This window comes from Charadrius vociferus, unplaced genomic scaffold (genome assembly GCF_000708025.1).
Source record: "Charadrius vociferus isolate BGI_N301 unplaced genomic scaffold, ASM70802v2 scaffold185, whole genome shotgun sequence".
NCBI classification, from domain to species: Eukaryota; Metazoa; Chordata; class Aves; order Charadriiformes; family Charadriidae; genus Charadrius; species Charadrius vociferus.
In genome coordinates this window covers 2,893,339-2,912,361 of record NW_009648955.1, presented here as the reverse complement: position 1 = coordinate 2,912,361, position 19,023 = coordinate 2,893,339, and the positions used below count along the sequence as shown (strand labels likewise).

The 19,023-nt window shown below is 40.2% G+C and overlaps 1 protein-coding gene across 1 annotated transcript in view; it reads left to right on the top strand.

Moving 5' to 3' along the window:
* The window catches only part of ME1 (malic enzyme 1, NADP(+)-dependent, cytosolic), a 139,063-nt gene that overhangs the window by 112,531 nt on the left and 7,509 nt on the right, over positions 1–19,023 (top strand). Inside the window, exons 9-11 of the mRNA XM_009887468.1 lie at positions 10,213–10,318; positions 13,402–13,544; positions 16,561–16,734. Of these exons, the coding sequence (XP_009885770.1) occupies positions 10,213–10,318; positions 13,402–13,544; positions 16,561–16,734 (423 nt within the window). The remainder of the gene's footprint in view (positions 1–10,212; positions 10,319–13,401; positions 13,545–16,560; positions 16,735–19,023) is intronic.

Below are 19,023 nucleotides of genomic sequence, written 5' to 3'. Positions count from 1 at the left end.
CTCGGCTGCATGTCTGTTCAGCCAAGGTGGTTAACCAGCCTTTCTTCTCTCCTGCTCGTTTCCTCTTCCTGCTTCTTTTACACCTCTCGCTGCTAATTTGCTAGTCAGCCGAGAACCCGGGCTGTTGCTCTTGGTACGCAGTGACTAATTCCTTTCGCAGTTTCTAAATTTTTAGTGACTTGGTGACTGTATTCTTTCCTCACCACCTTCTAGCTTCAGTGCTCTCAAGCAATGCCAAAACCAATCAGCATCTCACACAGCCTCTAAGTTCATTTCCTCTGCTCATTCTTCTTGGTGGGGATTTAATTTGGGTTTTGTCCAAAAACCAGTCCACTGAATTTCATGTCCTGCCTGGAGTATATTTGTGAACTGTTCATGATAGCCAGACATAACAGCTGTCTGAGATAGATTAGGGTTGAATTTGTGGCCAGATGTTGACGTAAGCAGTGGGAGAGGACGGTGCTCATTTCAGGTCATTGCTGGTGTTCCTGGAAGACCTGGGAGCACCAGTCTCCCTGTCTGGCCATCCTGGGGGGGGCTTGAGAATGGGTGGGTGCTTACTGCTGTGGTGTAGAGTACAGAGCCTGCTGGACCTAGAAGCTGGAGATACTGCAGTGTGAGGCCTGAGCTGGGCATAAGGAAACCTGTCCTTGGTCCAGGGCTTTCCAAGTCCTGTCTTAGTTTTCTTCTCTGCAGTTAAATGTTCCCCCTAAAAAGTAAAATAAAATAAAAAACGCCCTGCCCTCCCCCCCCCAAAAAAAAAAGGAAAGTACAACATAAGCTTCTTGAAGCTTGTGATTTAACTGCTGAGAAGTCATACATACAGCAAGTAAATAATTAAGATATTCCTGGTTCTTTTTTTCTGGCCTGAGAGAGAATGCTATACTTAAGGTCCACTTAGAAAATTATTTTGACTTTAGGTGATTGCAGAAAAGTGCTGTAAGACTTGAAGTACTTTCCAAATTCTTCGAAATGAGATAAGAGAAGTGAAATGAGATAAGAGAAGTAAAATGATGAAGATTTGTGAGAAAACTGTGCAATGGGAAGAACTCTATTGTTAGAAAGCTTTTCATTGCAAAGATAAGATTTGCCAAACCATAGCTTAGATCACCAGTTAACCAACTTTTGCATAAACTAAACTGACTTTTATTTCATACTACTAAGGAGGTGTATCAATGGAAACCTGTTCAAGAAGAATCCTTTAAAGTTTGCCCTATCAAAAACTGCCTGATCAAAAGAGTTTCACTTGAAGCAGGGAGACCTTTTCAGTCCTAGAAATATTGCGATCCGTTGCTTTAGCAATATGAGAAATAACAGACTCTCTGGAGACTCAGCAGTTGCTTTCTCCAACTAAACATCTTTTTTTATTCTATGCTGTCCTTTGATCATTATTTTAGCAATGCATGATTATGGATTTAAACATTGTTTCTCCTTTCATCTACTTTCTGTAGTATTTCAACCAGTGCAAACCAAAGAAAAATAACCTTGGAACTTTTATTGACCTGACTGCAAACAGATTCCACCTTTGTCTTCTTCCCCCACCCCCAAAAGATGCCACGAAGTCACTTACCAGGTTTTTCTAGTTGATTTTTCCCTTGTGGCTTTTTAATTGTTCAAGTGCAGCTGTGTTTTCATTTTCCTGTTAATCCCCTCACCCCGGGAACCAGCTTTTTTCATTAAACCAAATTTGATGACCAACTTTTCTGCTATGTTGTGGCGAAAGAGCTGGTGATGAAGGCTATGTTTGTTATACTGTCTATGGTTGTGTTCTCAACTTCATCTAGAGACCTTATAATATTGTTCATATTGTTTTGGCGTTGTTGAGGTGTTTTATAATCTGGTCAGTGTGCTTTCACCTTTTGAAACCATTTTTTTCTCCAAAGGTGGATGAGAAAGGTTTGCAGATCATAATATCATTGGAATTTTGCCACTTGAACTATATGAGTTTTACTCTTTGTAACAGATACCACTCCTCTTGAAAAGCCCATCTTAAGTATCCCAGTGCATTCAGATGGAAGTTTTAATGTTTCATTAAAAGACATCTTTAAAGTTGCTTTTGCACTCTTATGTACTTGGAGACTATGCATAAGCAGTTGGGACTCATCTTTAATTCTAAATTTCTGACTTCTGTCACATTCTGTCTGATTAAGGAATAGATATTGACCCATATGAACGCTTTCTGTGTTTTCTAGTTCAGAACAGTAATACTTGTGTCTAATCAAGTGCTTTGTATTTTAAATATCCATTAGAAGTTTGATCTTAACCCCTGTAAGACTTTGGATCATCTGAGTGAAGCCCAAACTAAATGGCAAGAACAAGAATATCAGTTGAGGTCTGATAGCTGAAGGCCTCAGAATATTGATCTTTGTAAGAGGAGGACCGATATAGACCCCAAAAGTTTCCCAATTTATGTGGTCCTAAATAATTAGAATGGAGATACCCAGGTAATCCTATAGATAATCCTCTAAAATGTTTTCATTTCCCTTTTCCTTCCCCTGTTTGAATATCCCTGGCAATCTTATTTGGAAAAGGTCCTCACAACCAATTAACTGGCAGTGGATATCACCCCGATTAAAGTTCATGGTTTGGTCAAAGCTGGATGCTTACATAGTTGAATCTTTGCTTAGAGAACGATGGAAGCGAAAGAAGGGCATTTGGGACTGATAGCAGAATTTCAGTGCCATGTAGGTGGGGTCACTCCTATTCCAGTCAGCAGACCTCCTGTAATACATGAAAGAGCCTTTAGAGCTCTCAATCAAGTATCTTAATATTGAACTGAATCCCATCCGGACTGTCTGATTGCTACTGAATTTTCTTATTTTTTAGCAATAATCACTTAAAAAATAGGAATTCATTCTACCTACTAATTTTATAATGGTTTTAATCTTAACTTGTAGATGCCACTTGATATTATGTATGCCCGTTCTGCTAACTTTTAATTATTTCTAGCTTTCTTTTTATCAACAATCAATTATTTTCTTTACTTTTGTCCTTGATCAGTTCATTTATAGCTAACTGCAAGTGGCTATGACTTTTCTAGTCAAAAAAATGCAGTTTCTGTCTTACTTTACTTGTGTAGTATCCCAACGAAGCAATCCTTTTGGCTCTCTTAGTTACTCTGTCTGGGGAATTAATCTGTGCAGTTTCATCTTGCATTTATCTTGCTGTATAAGAAGTATAAGTTTTGCAGAAAGGAAGCATTAATTTGTCTTTGAACACTTGTGGCATTACTCATACTCGGACACTAATATATGCAAACAAGTGGGGACAGGGTGAAAGGATGATTGGGGGAGGTGCTCAAGGAATACCCATGTGATCTTCTCTAAAAGAGATGCCCCCCAAAATTCAGGTGTTAAATTTGTTAGCATGTAACTGTTTCCTTGTTGACATCGTGCACATTAGATGTACTGATGAGACGGTGACCTAATTTGGATGGTTTATGATTTCCTTTGCTCACGCTCTGTTATTGAAATGAATGATTGTTTTGCTCCGGTTTGTTTCTGTTGTTCTGTGGGTTCCTGACTCGCTCTGCTTCTCAGATCATTTCTTCTTGAAATAATTGTCTTTATAAATTTTGTCCTGCCTATTAACCATGTATGCTTATTTACGTGGAAAGAGTATTTTATAAATTTTACAGGACTTAAATAAACAGCCATAATCTTCTAACAATGTGTCTTAAAGTCAACATCAGAATTACATTTCTTACCTAAATCATATGTTTTACTGCCAACCATTATGACATTATCTCCACAAAATATTGTGTTTTTTCACACAGTTGGCAACAAACTGTTTATTAACTCAGTGTCCCAAGTTGCCTCATCTGGTTTTAATCTGCTCTCTTCACCTTTGGGTGCTCGATGATGGGCCTGATCAGGAGGCGCAGTCACTTTATAATTAGGGCCTCGGTGTGGCGATTTGGGAGGCTTGTATGTCTCCGCTTTTTGGTTCCTAAACAAGGTAGCACAGGAGTGCCTGTCACCTGCAAGCCCTTGGGCTTCAGTCACCCCTGACCAGTGAGTTCATATCCATACCTCCACCTTTTTTTTGGACATTTTGTGATTCCTTATAACCGGTACTCTCCTGGAGTTCTGGCTAGGGAGGATGGGCTGGCCTGTCCCCTCCACGGATTTACGTGTGATGAAACAGATAAGAAACCATGTCTCACCACCTTCTCCCATGATTCTTAACCACATCTTTTTTTCCCCCTTCTTCCTTGATGCTTTAACAACTGCTTTTTTTTTTTTTAATTTGGTTGGTTTGTTTTAATTTGCTCTTAACTCTGTAATAGGGAACTCACGGGAAAGACGCAAGTAAAACCAAAACAGTTTGCAGGTGGAAATATTCAACTTACTAATGGACTGCTTTGCTTTTCGGTCTACAGTTCTCATGTCTTTTGTGGTCCTCATGTCTTCAGTATTTAAGAACCTCAGATGAATTTATTACTTTATCTGTGTGCTGTTCTCTGTTCTCTTGCTTAAATAAGCTGCAGTTGACACAGTCAAATGGAGGCAAGTGTTTATATAAATAGATTTGTGCCTCCCTGGTTGTGAGACGGGACGAGTGCCAGCGCCGCCTCTAATGTGGGACAGTGCAGTCATCAGGGTGCTCTGGCTTATTCTCAGCTGCTTCCCAGCTGATGGAGAGAGCAAAGCTTGGAGAGGTTCCAGCCCTGCCTTTCTCGCCTCCCTGACATAAAGCTGCTCTGCTCTTCAGCCCTGGCTCACAGGGCAGCCCCAGCAGGAGCAGCTCAAACCGGCCATGGCATTAGGCTTCACATTGGTGGTATTTGTAAAATTTGCCTCCTGTTTTGTAATATCCCATATAGATGTCTGCTGCGCAGTCTGCTCTCCTGTTTTTACAGCTGTTTTCTATGAATTTTCTCAGGATTTTATTGGTGGGTCATTTTTGTTTGTTATCTGAGCCTCAATTTGGTTCTATAATATGATGATATGAGTAACTTTCTGTGGAAACTGGGATGTACATTTGCTTGAAGCCTGATCCCAGTACCTCCTTAGCTTCTTGTGCTGTTGATCAGCCACTGAAACCAAAAAACTCCTTTAAACTAAGAACTGTTTTCGGTTCAAATCCCAAAGACAAGCACTTTTTCATAAAACTGTTAACTACTGAGTCCTGTTATTTCCTTTTGCTCCTTGAATTAAAAGGTCCTGCTGTCCAAGTGACTTTGTTTTACTATTTGCAATAATAATATATAATACGAATGACTCTCATCCATTAGGGAGTATAGACATTTTAGGATTGCCAAGATCTTTCGTACATAATGTCACCATCAGAGAATGCTGCTATTGTTTCTTTATCTCTGGACTTCATCTGCTGACTTAACCCAGTCCACATTGTAACTCATTTGCTAATAAAGAATTTAGCTCATATTACTTCCCATCTGAGATACCATGGTGACTTCTAATATAGCAACATATCTGTTTTCAGGTTGCTTTGTTCTCTTTTGTTCAAATCCAAAATATCCCATAGGTTTCTTGGTACAAAATGATACTGTGATAGTGGCGATACTTTCTCCTCAGAAGTAATTTCTGACATTTTCGCCGAGACTTTGGACTTACGGTTTATTAATCTTTTTGAGTTTTTTTTAATATACAACTTCAGCATTCTGGTGAAGGTGTATTGTGTAGTTTGTTCAGGCAGCCTGAGTATGCATTAAAGATGCTATAGTTACCTTCCTGGTACTTTAGTATGTAGTTTGCTTGTTTTTTCTTTTTATTCAAGCAAACTTATCATAATGCCCCTTCAAATTACTTATCCTGTGAAAGAAAATGAAATAATATAAAAACACATAGCATTGTGAAAAGTTATATAATGAAATATTGGTGCTTTTTTAAATTTCTTTCTTGGGATGCTGAATACATTTGGGAAGTTAAAGCAAGAAGGATATACAGCCTCTTTTTCTAACTTTACCTTCTTTCTTCTGTTGAAAGAGTTTGTGAGTTCATGCTTGCCTCTCCTGTGCGGCAAACACTGAAGTGCTGCAGTGAGACTGTATTGAGGGGGCCCGTCTTTGCTCAGTTTTCTGGGCCCCTTTCATTGAACAAATGAATTTTTAATAATGCTAATTGAGTAAGGCAGTGGACTTAGAAGACAAATACGAATATGACTGAAGATGATGTTTCCACTTAAGAGAGTCATAACTTTATAGACAGAACCCCGCAGCTCATTCAAATTCTTTCTTTGTATGGAGTATTTTAATTTTTTCCTTTCCCTATTAAAAGAAGAAGGGAAATACCAGTGAGCTGTGCACCATGTTAGTGTCTTAGGCTTATGGAGATGCAAGCAGACCAGAGCAATTTCTGATTTGTGCTGCCTTGTGTTGTTTCTGTTCAGCACATTTCCTAGAAGCACATATCCAGAGTACAGAGCTAGCTGAGCCAGGGCTGGAAATGGAAATGTCAGAAGATGGGCTCTGTGCTTTTGGAAGATCTTTCAGTCAGAGCAGCTCTGCACTGATGGGTCCATCCGCTTTGCATCTCTCCACTGTCAGGAGGGAAACAAGACAGAAAGCCACACAAATCCAGAATTGAAACTTCTGCATTTTGGCTCCATCCTCTTCTCTCTGCTGACTGACAAAAACTCTGTGATTTCTTATTCTGGCTATAGGCATTCAGGGGCGGATGTCTGGAAGCTTGTACTAAATGGACTGGCAACCCCTTAGTTTGAGGTTAAGCATGCACAAAACGGAATTGTTTCTTCTTTTCCGCAAGTCGTTGCTTGCCCTGTTTGCAGGGCACACAGGAAAACTAGCCGTGCTCTTGCTGCCACCTCTGCACTTTGCAGAGACCAGAACTTAAGAATTTGCCAGTTTGGGTAGGAAAAAATACTATCTAAAGCACTGTCATCTAAATTGTTGGAGTTTTGTAACCAAATATGCTGGCTGGTCTTGAAATCTCAGACACAGTTTTTAGGGAGGTGTTATGTAGCTCCTTTAGTATCACTGAATTAACAATTAAAACACATTTCTGACAATGTATTTAAATATATATTAAAAAAACCCCAACCCTAACCATAGAATTTCTTTTATAAGCATTTTCCAAGCAAAAATCTCTATGTGCATATCTGTTGTTATTTCTGCTGAGCCACAGAATTTAAGATTTCATTCTAGGTTAATATACTGGAAAAATATTTACTTGGAGACATGATTCATTCTGACTAATGGGATCAAGCTAATTCAGACCAAAGCTGAATAAAGAAATAAATTTAAATATGTTTGGGGTTTGGTTTGGGATTTTTGGTTTCTTAGGGTTTTTTTGGGGGTTGGTTATCTTGAGGGGTTTTTTGGGGTTTGGTTTGGTTTGTTGTGTTTTGTTTTTTAAGAGTGGTAGAATGCCCTGTGTGAAATTAAGGGCAGATAGAAATTAAGATAAGGCAAAAGTGAATCTGACCTAAACTGACCCATCTGCTTAGCCAGTGCTTCAGAAAGGGTTGCAGTGGATCGCATCCAGCTGCCTTTGTAGCTAATTAAAAGAGACATAATCGTTAATGTCAGTAGGAAATGGGGCTTTGAATGCTGGGTGTTGCATCAATAAGTGTTTTAACAGCTCTGCCATTATCTTAATTTGAAAATGTTCAAGTACTTCCTTGAAAGCCAATCAAGTGTAAAACTGTATAAAGAAGAAACTTTGTTTCATGCAGGATTTTGGTTGTTTGTTTCAATTAAAAATGAAAATGAAAGAGTATCAACATTTTTTGCCACTAAGATGTCAAGCCTGGCCTCTTAGCTGTTATGCACTGTGGAAAAAATCAGAGGTCGCCTTTCCTGAGAGATCTGCCCAGATCTGCAGATCCTGGAGCCGCTCAGAGCTACCAGCCTGCCAGAGCCTGAAGAATGAGCTGGTCACAACTCTTAGAAGTGATTTCCTTTTTCTTGGTAGCCCAGGACAGTCTCCTGGAGGCTGGATTTTAAGACCAGATTGAAAACTGGCTTTCTCAATAGCAGCCTGATAAGCTGTTAAGGAACCAACATAAGAAGCAACAGAGGAGCAGATGGTTGCCCATAGCGCCCGTTCCTGGCTCCCCAGAAAACCTGCCCCCAAGTTGGGGTCTGTCAAGCACTTCGATTTCAACCAACCAGCTGATTAGAATGAAAAGTGGCTTTTCTTATGGTATTTTGAGTTATTCCTACCAACAAGCTTTTGGCTTGGAAGCCATAAATTCTTTTTCTTTTTCTTTGGTGACTAAAAGGAAAACTTAAGATTTTCCCCCTGAAAATGGTAAGGAAAATGCCAGCTTTGAAATGAGATGCATCTAAACCGTGTGTGTAGAGTGTGGGGACATCTGCTGGGGTGCTGGGAAATGGCAGACTTCAAAATGTGTATTGACGGTGGAATGATTTGAGCGTGAATATGCCAAAAAATGTTAATATTGAGGTATTCTCTGGAGGCTGTGAATTTCAGTTTTTACCCACAAAGGAAACCAGGTGCCCATATCACAGTTATTTCCGTGCTAATCGCTCTAGGAGAACACTTAAGACCCGTATAAGCACATCCAGACATAACCCTCTTAATTTAAAAACTGCATTTTGGCCATGTAAAAAAAGCAGTAGAAGAGGAGAAACCTCTGGAAATTCCTTGTAATCAAGGGTGAGCCAAGAGAAGCTGGCGGCCTGTGAGGCAGACCAGCTCCGTCAGCCCCGACCACATAACAGCCTTCCTCAGCTTCCTGTGGTACCCTCAGGATGGAAACGCTTTTCTTGCAGCTGGAAATGGAAAACGGCCTTTCCTCCTGTCTACCAGCTCTTGTGGTGGCCATCCGAGGACCAGCAGAGGAGTGATGGAACGTGGCACAACCCCACATTGCCACATCGCAGAATCGGGGTCTGAAATGTAGCATGGGATTTCTCATTTTTGTTAAAATTAAGCAAAAATACCATTAAAAAACTAATCCCGGCTTGAATCCCATAGCGTACACGGCCCTGCATTGAGCCAAAATTGTCAAATTCATAGACTTTGGTGGAATCGTGGAATGAATTCTGTTCCAATACTTCAGTATAGTCTTAATTAACTTGCTAAGATTAAGGAAACTTTAATCTTATCAGTTGGAAAAGATGTGGCTGGGGAGATGATGTGTATCTGTTCTGGCTATTTGGTCAATATTACATTTAGCATTCCATTTTCCTCGTGTACTTCCCTATATATCTGTATAATCTGCTTCTTGCTGTCTAAAATTGTAAGAAGTTTGAGGGGCTAGCACTGTCTTCTAGATTTGTGTTTGAAAAATGCCTTTGTGGTGAGGTTTTCTGTAGGCACAAGAATAAAATGAGGGGTGGAGGTGTATGTATTTTAAACTCTTCTGCCGAAATTTTCAGATGCCTGTATACAAACGGAGGTCCCCGTATTTAAGCAACTAATATAATTTTCGCAAATTCTGGCCCCTTCTTGCCCCATGCTCCACGTTATTTATACTGAGTTCAAATCCCGTTTGCAGCTCAGTCAATGTCAATGTCTACTCTATAGACCCTTTTTCTGCATCTATTGTATTCCATTTGGAAACTTTGTTGGGCATCAGCGGGTGGAAATTGCTGGTATAGATCAGGGCAAAAGTTGTTTCACAGCTGAATCAATTTTGCTAATGCAAAAACGGTACACCATACATCTGGTTAGAATTAGTTTTATTCCATTCTTAAGGATGAATGACTTAAATATGAAAAATGTGGAGCAAAATATAGGCTCTCCTATAGTCTATATACTTCCCCCATATAGCCTCTATACTTTCAGACAAGAGCAAAGCTGAAAAAGCTAGGATAAACTAGTTTTATTTTGCTTAGTTACGAATACCCCTCACCCTGGTACATCAGTACTATTTGCTATATAAATATTTTTGTGCTTTATCATTAGAAACTTTAAGCGTTTGACCAAATGTAACAGGTAAAGCAGCTTTAAAAATTCTTCAAAGAAGAAATTAATGATGCTGGCATATAATATTTAATACAGTGGTGTTCTACAGCTGTTATGATTTTAAAGTAAAAATATTTAATTTAATTTACCTACTGCTTAGAGAAATAGCTTGGTCCTAAATTATCCTAGGTGTGTTACCTGTACACAGGGTAACTCAGTCTAATACAGTATTTGGGGATAGACGCAAAAGTAGAAATGAAAATAGGACATGTTGAACCAGATACTTTGTAAGCTGATTATCCCAGGATATTAGGTTCCATTAAACTTATAATAAATATTTTTTTTCCTCACTCAGGGGCGTGCCTCATTAACATCTGAGAAACAACGTTTTGCCCATGAACATGGTGAAATGAAAAATCTAGAAGATGTTGTTAAAGATATAAAACCATCTGTGCTAATAGGTAATTTCTTTTACTTTAAAGCAATGACCTTATTCTTTTTTGGAAAAAATGGGGATGTGGCTTTGTCTGAAGACAGGATCAAGTTCCTCTGAACAGAGTTTACCTTTGTGTGTTTTTAGAAAACACTAGGTGCATAATGGACTCTATTAAGCAACTGAACAAGTAGTAACTATCCAAGCATGTAACACTGCTTTCACTCCAAGCCATCCATTTTACAGGGGGAATAATCCGAGTTGGTTTATTAAACATCTGATGGAGAACCTTATCACCTTCCTAAATTACTTCTGATTTAATATGGACGGTATAATACAAATAACCTCGAACTTAGACTGAGAAAACTCAGCTAAGCACATGTAAAGCTGTGCAAATATGAGCATGCTGTAGCTGAATCTTCTTTTCCCTCATATTTAGGTCCTTAGCCACCAGTCCTTGTGCAGACCAAAACACAGATTTTACAAAGACTTTTTCTTTTATAAAAGCTGCAGGGATTGGGATCTCAGTAAAGGATTGCTCATCTCTCTGCAGTTTTGTTATTATATTTCAGTGAAAGTTTCAGGAATGAACTGCAAGTACTCTTAAATAATTTCTTTAATATATAAGACTTGAAAACTCATCTATCATTCATCAGATGCTGGGAAATCTGAAATGCCACAGTGAAAATTATCCTACATTTTAAGAGTTACCTTTTCGACTATGCCTGGACCACATGGTCCTTGTTCAGTAAAATCTGCTTTTGACAATGATCATGATTGTGGTAAATAAAGCTTATCTTTTTCTATGCTCCATAAAGATATGACTGCAAGACAGAGACCAAGTAGTCTAGAGAATTTATTTAGTAGAAAACAAGGCTGAAAAAGCTAGTGGAATAGAAGAATACATTGAATTACCTGTGACATTTATCTAGATAAAGGTGTGTGGACACTTAGGGAATGTTTGCTGTCATGAAATGTGGATTTTTACAGTGTGTCATTTTTATATCTTAAATCTATGCTGCACTTTCCCACAAGGTCACTTTCTCCTAGCCATACTGCATAATGAAGCATCTTCCAACAGAAACAGCAATGAAAATTAATATTGAGGGGGTTTTTTGGTTTGGAGGACCAGTCATTCAGTATCTTCCCTTGGGCAGCAGGAGTAGTGGGGAAATATGTTGCTACTCCTTCTCCCAATATTTTACTTAAGTCTGTCTCAGAGAATCCTCATAAATTTCATCACCTGCTATGGCTCAAGGAAAAGCCTTAGTTTAGCTTGACCAAATATAAGAAATTGCAATTTTAAAACAAAAACCAAAAGGTAAATAGTAAGTGAGATTGTTCAGACCATTTTGTTTTAACTTTATATCTGAAGATAGTTGTCATTCTTACTGTTGGCTGTCCAGAAGCATTCTTAAAAGACATTAAACATTTGGCAACTGCAGACTTAACCAGAAACTAAGGTGTATAACAGGTTCTTAAACAAGTGTGTCAAAATCATGACTGCCATAACTGTTCATCAAACAGACAGTGGTCCAGCTGGTCTAGCAGAGCTTTTGCATCTAAGCATCCTTGTCCATTCATAGAAGGTGAAGTATAGAGAGGTCAGATTTGCAAAAAAGAGTAGTATGTGACAGAAATGTTTGAGCAAGAGATGTTTAAACTTGGAGACAAGTCACTGATTTGCATCAATTGAGGAGTTGCCTCTTTTGTTACCAAGGGATCAGAATAAAGGAGATTTGGTCAGACACAAACTCAAATGGGTCTTAGACATTATCGGGCCCACATTAAGCACCTAAACAGCACCTAAAGAGCCTGTTGTGAGATGCTTGGGCTTTCAGTAGACCTCTTGGGAAAGCTGAATTTAAAACAATTCAGAGAATTTCAGTGGGGCACCCACCTCTCCCTGTTGAGGGCACAGGCTGTGCTTGAAGATGTCTCTGTAAGATGATACTACGCTTCATGTAGAAGCAGTCGGAAAATACTCTGACACCTTTAAGAAATGTTAGTCCTGGAGCATGTATAACCTTATAGGCAGGTCTGTGAGGTGAGGACCCCTTTCACCTCCCTCCAAGTACCTTGTGCTCTCCTCGGGCAGGCACCAAGCTGTCCTTTTAGAGTGGGCAATGTTGGCATCCTCATTTGTGCATGAGTGAAGAGAGGTTACAGTATGACCCAAAAGAAACCCTCTCCTGGCCTGGGTTTGAATCTGTTCCTACTCCCCCAAGAGAGGTAAAACAGCTTTTTTCCTGTTGTTGAAACTCAGATGCTGTATGGAAAGCAGACCAGGCACTGGGGGCTCTGAGCAAGAAGGAGGCTACCTTCTCTACAGACCGAATGATAGAGGCATCCCTGGACATAAAGATCCTTAGGTTTACTCTAAGGTCTGTTTATCTGTTTTTCACTGAAGGTGTGGAGAGCAAGGACCAGATCCTTGGATTCCCAACTCTTGTAGGTTAGGCAGAAATACAGGTGTATTGGCATCTCAAAAGCGTCACCACCACCCACCCTACCCCATCCTTTTTGGATGTGAGTACAATATGAAGAATAGAAAAGCATCTCTGGTGGAATGGAAAGTGATGTATTAAAAAAATATTGTTGCTGTCAGGGAAGCCTTAGATTCGAAATAGGGATTATTCATTAGCTGAGGCTGGAGATGGCAGAATGACCAGCTGTAGAAGGCAGGGACTTTACTCATCATGTCAGGAAAAAATTGAAATCTGACACTGGATTTGGGAGAAACTATCCAGTGTGATGCACGAGACTTTAGGAGTCAGAGCTGTACCTTTCTACTCCTTATTGGCCTTACCTGCTGGTTAAGTGATACATTTCTATTTTACATAAAGGGCCTGAGAAAAGTGAAATGAGAAATTCACCAAACTACAGGGGTGAATAGGTTCTGCCTTATTTTAGGGATAATATTGAAGTTTCACTGTTGCAAAAGCTTTTACACAAAACTTTGTTTTAGCCACATTAGGAAAAATGTTGAACTCCCATTTTAAAGAGGGAGGTATGCAGTAGAAGGAGCTCTGGTCTTTTAAAATTGACATGCATGTCTTACCTTGGACTTATTGCATTTGTCTGCTTGTTATTTGTGTTTCTCTTCTTTAGGAGTTGCTGCGATTGGTGGTGCTTTTACTAAAGAAATTCTTCAGGATATGGCTGCTTTAAACAAACGTCCTATTATTTTTGCTCTCAGCAATCCTACCAGCAAAGCAGAATGCACTGCTGAGCAGTGCTACAAATATACAGAGGTAACCAAAGATTTAACATCTTTCCAGTGTACGTAGTGAACAGTAAATCTGAAATTAAATTTAAAATGGGCGGAAGATAGAGGGTGGAGTAGCAAGTGGTAATCATATCTCTGTGGGTAGGTAAAATGAGTAAAATTAAGTAACAGATTTTTCAGATTTTATCAAGACAATTTCACTGAAATCAATGCATGCATGCACCCTCTAAAAACATTTAATAGCTTTTATTGGTGTCAGGCTTGACTCATAGTCTTTATTATAACCAAAGCATCAGTAACTGTCAATCATGAAAGCCTTACGCCTGGTTTTGAACTGTACCACTTTGTGTAATATATATACACAGTGGCATGCTTTTCATTTGAGATTTTATAGATACTCTTTAGGGTAAGAAAATACTTCAGTACAAGAAATAGAATCTTTAAAGTAATTCTATATTAAGAACTGAGGTAATTGACTCCTTTTACAAAGATTTCTATTATAGAGACATAGGTGAAAAATAGGAGAACTGTGCTTGCTTATTTATTATTGTATTATAGAAGTGCTAATAAACACATTATCCTGTAATTCAGTCTAGAATGTGAAATGTATGAGTATTTGACTGTGTTTCATAGTGGACTGTGTTTGGATTTCTTGTCAAATACAGGGCAGTTTGAACGACAGTTTCACAGTGTTTAAAAGACAAATTTAGCATGCCCGTTCCTCACTGCACAATACACAATTACAGCGCAAGGCAAGAGCCAGGAAAGCTGCCTACATGAAGGGTTAGTTATAGTGGGTAATGACATCTGGTAGGCAGAGCAAAAGACACACTGAAGTATTTGATCTGTCACCAAAACGTATAATAAGCCAGCCATGATAATATTGCATGACACCAAACCAAACAATATTCTTCTGAAGAGCTGAAGAGCAACAGTGGCATATTTTAAAATGCACGTTTCCAGTTCTCTAAAATGGGCAGAGATATTTCTGATACAAAATGCCTCTGAAGTATTTAGCAGTGACATTTATCACTTCGGCAGTGCTAGTGTAAATAAAGGGTGGCTTTTCTTCCCCACCTAAATTTACTGCTTAAATTCGAGGGTGCTCCCTCCTCAGCAAGGCACGAGCCAGGGGCTTCTGGGCTGTGGGCGTAGGGCCTGTGCAATGTCACTCCCCTCCTTAGTCCAAAACTGCATTGCCTGCTATAGAAATTACTTCTCTCTCCCTGTGTACCAGGAATGATCTGGGGACAACTTGGAGAGTAGTGCTGCAAGTGTGTCACCTCTGAGGTGCCTCTTCTGCCACCCTTGATGGTGCCGGCACCTACTCCCATGGGGGTGTTCTTCATCCCAGGGGAACAGTGAGACTCCACCATAGAATCATAGAATGGTTTATGTTGGAAGGGACCTTGAAGATCATCGAGTTCCAACCCCCCCGCCTTGGGCAGGGACACCTCCCACTAGACCAGGTTACTCAAAGCCCCATCCAACCTGGCCTTCAACACCTCCAGGGATGGAGCTTCCAAAACTTCCCTAGGCAACCTGTTCCAGTGCCTTACCACCCTCAAAGTGAAAAATTTCTCCCTGATATCTAATCTAAATCTACCTTCTTCCAGTTTGAAGCCATTCCCCCTTGTCCTATCACTACATGCCCTAGTAAAAAGTCCTTCCCCAGCTCTCCTGTAGGCCCCCTTTAGGTACTGGAAGGCCGCAATAAGGTCTCCCTGAAGCCTTCTCTTCTCCAGGCTGAACAACCCCAACTCTCTCAGCCTCTCCTCACAGGAGAGGTGCTCCAGCCCTCTGATCAATCTTCATGGCCCTCCTCTGGACCCGCTCCAACAGGTCCAGGCTTGCAGCTCCCTGACAGCCCACCTCTTGGTACTCTCGTGGTATCACAGCTCTGAACATGTGTGCTACTGAATGATACCAGGCCTAAAGTTAAGCCCTTAGGAACATGAGCTGTGTTGCCACGTCTGGGCCACTCCACAGGCTTCTGTTCCTCCCCTCAGCTGTCTGATGTATGCTGCGTGCCAGCGTGGAGCAACGCCTGTGTTTGGGTCCTTGGAAGAGATTTAAAGGTCTCACGTGAACTAAAATGTAAAATGAGTTAGAGCCAGTTCTCTTGTCCTCAGGACAAGTGGTACAGTGTAACTTCTATCCGTACAGCTAAATTCTCTTAATTCCCCAAAACAGGCTGGCTCTTCCATACTGCCTGCTGGGACCAGTCTGTACGTGATGCTTGGGCCCTGGTGGCAACAGTACTGCTTGGCACTACCCAAAATTCTGCTGGGAAACATCCTAGTGGTTTATCAGTACTGGATGATCACGCCCTGGTGCCTGAGTTGGTGCCCTCACCCTGCTCAGTATATTACAATGAGGGGAGGCACAAGGTTCCATCACCAACTTGTGCTATAGGTTTCACTGTGGATGCCTTTCCTGGGACAGAGCTTGCACCTCTGTCACTGTTGAGCAGCAGAGTGGGTGCTGGTGTCTGAAAAGGAGAGACTGGGAGGAACAGAGAGCTCTGCCTGTCCCCACAGCTCCTCAGAAATTGCCACATCCAAAAGTGCAACATTTATTAGCCTTAGCGTCGTTTTTGTGGACAATCTGCTGTTGGGAAACAAATCTGTCAGCATCACCCCTTGTTAGCATGACAGTATTGTCCACTTGGAGTTTTACAGCTCCAGGTGTATACCTTCTTCCCATGTACCCTTCTTCTGGCATGGTTGCACAAAGTGAATAGCGAGTGCTGGCTTTCACTTTCTCCTCCTCTAAATTGTGCTGATAGCTCTTAGCTGAATAAGGCAGGTGTTACTCTCTGACATCAAATAGTCACAGAGAATTGCCAGTGATCTCTGGGATCAGCACCCTGATGCTCTGGAGACATACTCAGTTAAGTAGATCTAACACCCTCTCAGAAGAGATGTTAAATAGGTGTAATCCAGCTTCCACAGTGGTAGATATTTAAAGGGATGTGTGAAATACTTCAACAGCATCCTCGCGACTAACGTGCTTTCTTTGGCTTTCTTGTTACAATTTAGGGACGTGGCATTTTTGCCAGTGGAAGTCCTTTTGATCCTGTCACTCTTCCAAGCGGACAAACTCTCTATCCTGGACAGGGTAACAATTCCTATGTGTTCCCAGGAGTTGCCCTTGGCGTTATTTCATGTGGACTGAAACATATTGGCGAGGACGTTTTCCTCACAACTGCTGAGGTATTGTATTAAAAATTATTTAAATTCCTTTATTTAGTAAAATGGTAATAATGAACAGTTAAACAAAAATAGTTAAAACATTATCTTTTAAATTGGAAACATAAAGCTTTCTGTGTAAGGTCTTTATTTGCAAGGTACGTTGGCTTTTATAAATTCTATTTGAACAAGTTATTTTTAAAAAGTTAATACTTGGTCCAAACGTCATCTGACATAAACTTCACCTGTTGGCAAGGAAAAAGAGGAAGACTTCAGTGCAGTATTATCACAGGTGAATGCACATATGTACAATTTGCATACACATGCACATAGGTTTCATTGTAGATTGAAAGGAACTATATTTTGGTGTTGGTAGCTTTGGGGTGATTTTTTTGGGTGTTTTGCTTGAAAAAATTATTTGAATTTCTTCTAGCTTTTTAGCTTTTTGATATTTATGAGTAGAACTGTTGGCATCATTTTTTTGTGGATGTCCCTCGTCAACAGCTGGTGAAAGTGCCCCATTGCCTTGTGGTTCCTTGCACCACAGTTTGACACAACTGCGATCTTATTCTTCACATTTTCTTTCTTATCCTTTTCTGCATTGGTTCTTTTCTTTCTTCAGGCAATTTTTTATGATCTTTGTTCTGACGTTATCCAACATGTCATCTCTCCTCCTTTATCTCCACTCAATAGGCAAGAGATGAACAGAGAGCAACCACTTTTGGTTCTAGGAGTCATTCACCACCTACTTCCAGTGATTGTTCAAAATCTGACATCCACTGTCTTACAGTAGGACATCACAATTGCACAGGATTGTATCTTTAACGTGTATGGGAGAAGAATCTGGCCTTTATTATTTTAGAATTCCCTATTCAAACGAAATATATTACCTGCAGTGGTTGAAATCAAATACTTAACACAATTTTTGTATTTTTTACAAAACAGGAGGTCAATCTTTCTGTAGCTGTTTCTCACGTAAGAAAATTGTAACTTTCTGTGCTTTTCTGGGTTCAGCATCTTTGCTCCTCATAGACTGTAGTGTCATAGCACCCTTACCACTCTGTCTTCTGATCCTTTCCATCTCACCCCCTTCCTGTCCTGTCCTGGAGTTCCTGTCTCCTCCGTTGCCTCTGTTGGTTTTGCTCTTGGCTGGCACCAAGAGCAGTGTAATGAGCCTCACAGGACTCAGCTTCCTTCTACTGAGTGATGTGATATCCAGTGATTCTCAGGCTCCTGGCTACTCTGCTCCCAGGAATGTACTTCCAAGCTCACCCCGCTCAGAGAGAGCCCAAGCTCAGTATAGACAGTGAATAAAGAGCCCTAAGCTGTGCATGATGGTCTGAGCATGTCCATGCAAAGTCATTTAAAGCCTGATGCTTTTTGTTTTTTTTTTTAAAGGGTATGGAAATAAGGAAGAAGGCTCGCCTGAGTTTACCAAGTTAACTCTAATTAACCTAGATGCACTTTAGTGGTAATTTCTACCCAGTCCAGTTCATATAAATTACAATCCACAGAACTTCATGAAAGTGCAGCGTCCTAGTCTTCAAAGAAGCTGCATAAGCATGCTTGAAAATACATGAGTGTTGCAGGTAGCACACAGAGGAAGCCTCAAAGCAATGCAATTAACAACTATTATGAAACAGTTTTAAAAAAAAAAAAAAAAGAGAGAAGAAAAAAAAGTTGCCCCAGTTAGTAGAAGTGAGAATGCCTGACTCAATCCTTGCAGTTCCTCTAAGGAGCATTGCAGGATTCTTGCTCCCTGTGTCCACTTCATGGATTAAAGGGAAGAAGATTACCCTTTACTATCAGTTGGAGGCAACTGATAGCCAACGTGATCCTATGACAGGCAGTAAGTGATAAGAAGCTTTCCTAAAGGGTGAGCACTTGCACGCTGCTCTTGCTGGATTTCTGAAGGTTTTTTTTAACGTGCGTACTATGACATCTTTAAAAAAGTTTGCCAGCAGCTTGCCCTCTGTAAGAAAGATATTCACAATTTCCATCTTTAAAATTAGTAAAAAGTCCAGACTGTCTCCACTGGCTTTAACCATCTTAGGAGGGCAATGATCCATCTCGTAAGTCTTTGGATAATTATATCCTCCCTTTAAATCCCTCCCTGTAATTTCAGTTGGATATGGTGATCCTCGCTTGCTGGTCTAAACTGCTGTGTTAAACAGTTGTCTTATTTCATTCTAGAAGTTGCTTCATTTTGGTTTGGGTGAAATGGTTCCTATATATAGAGTGCTGATGGATGAAAGGTGACATGTATGTGGATTGAACGATGTTTCAAGTGGCAGTCTACTAAGTTAGAAAAAA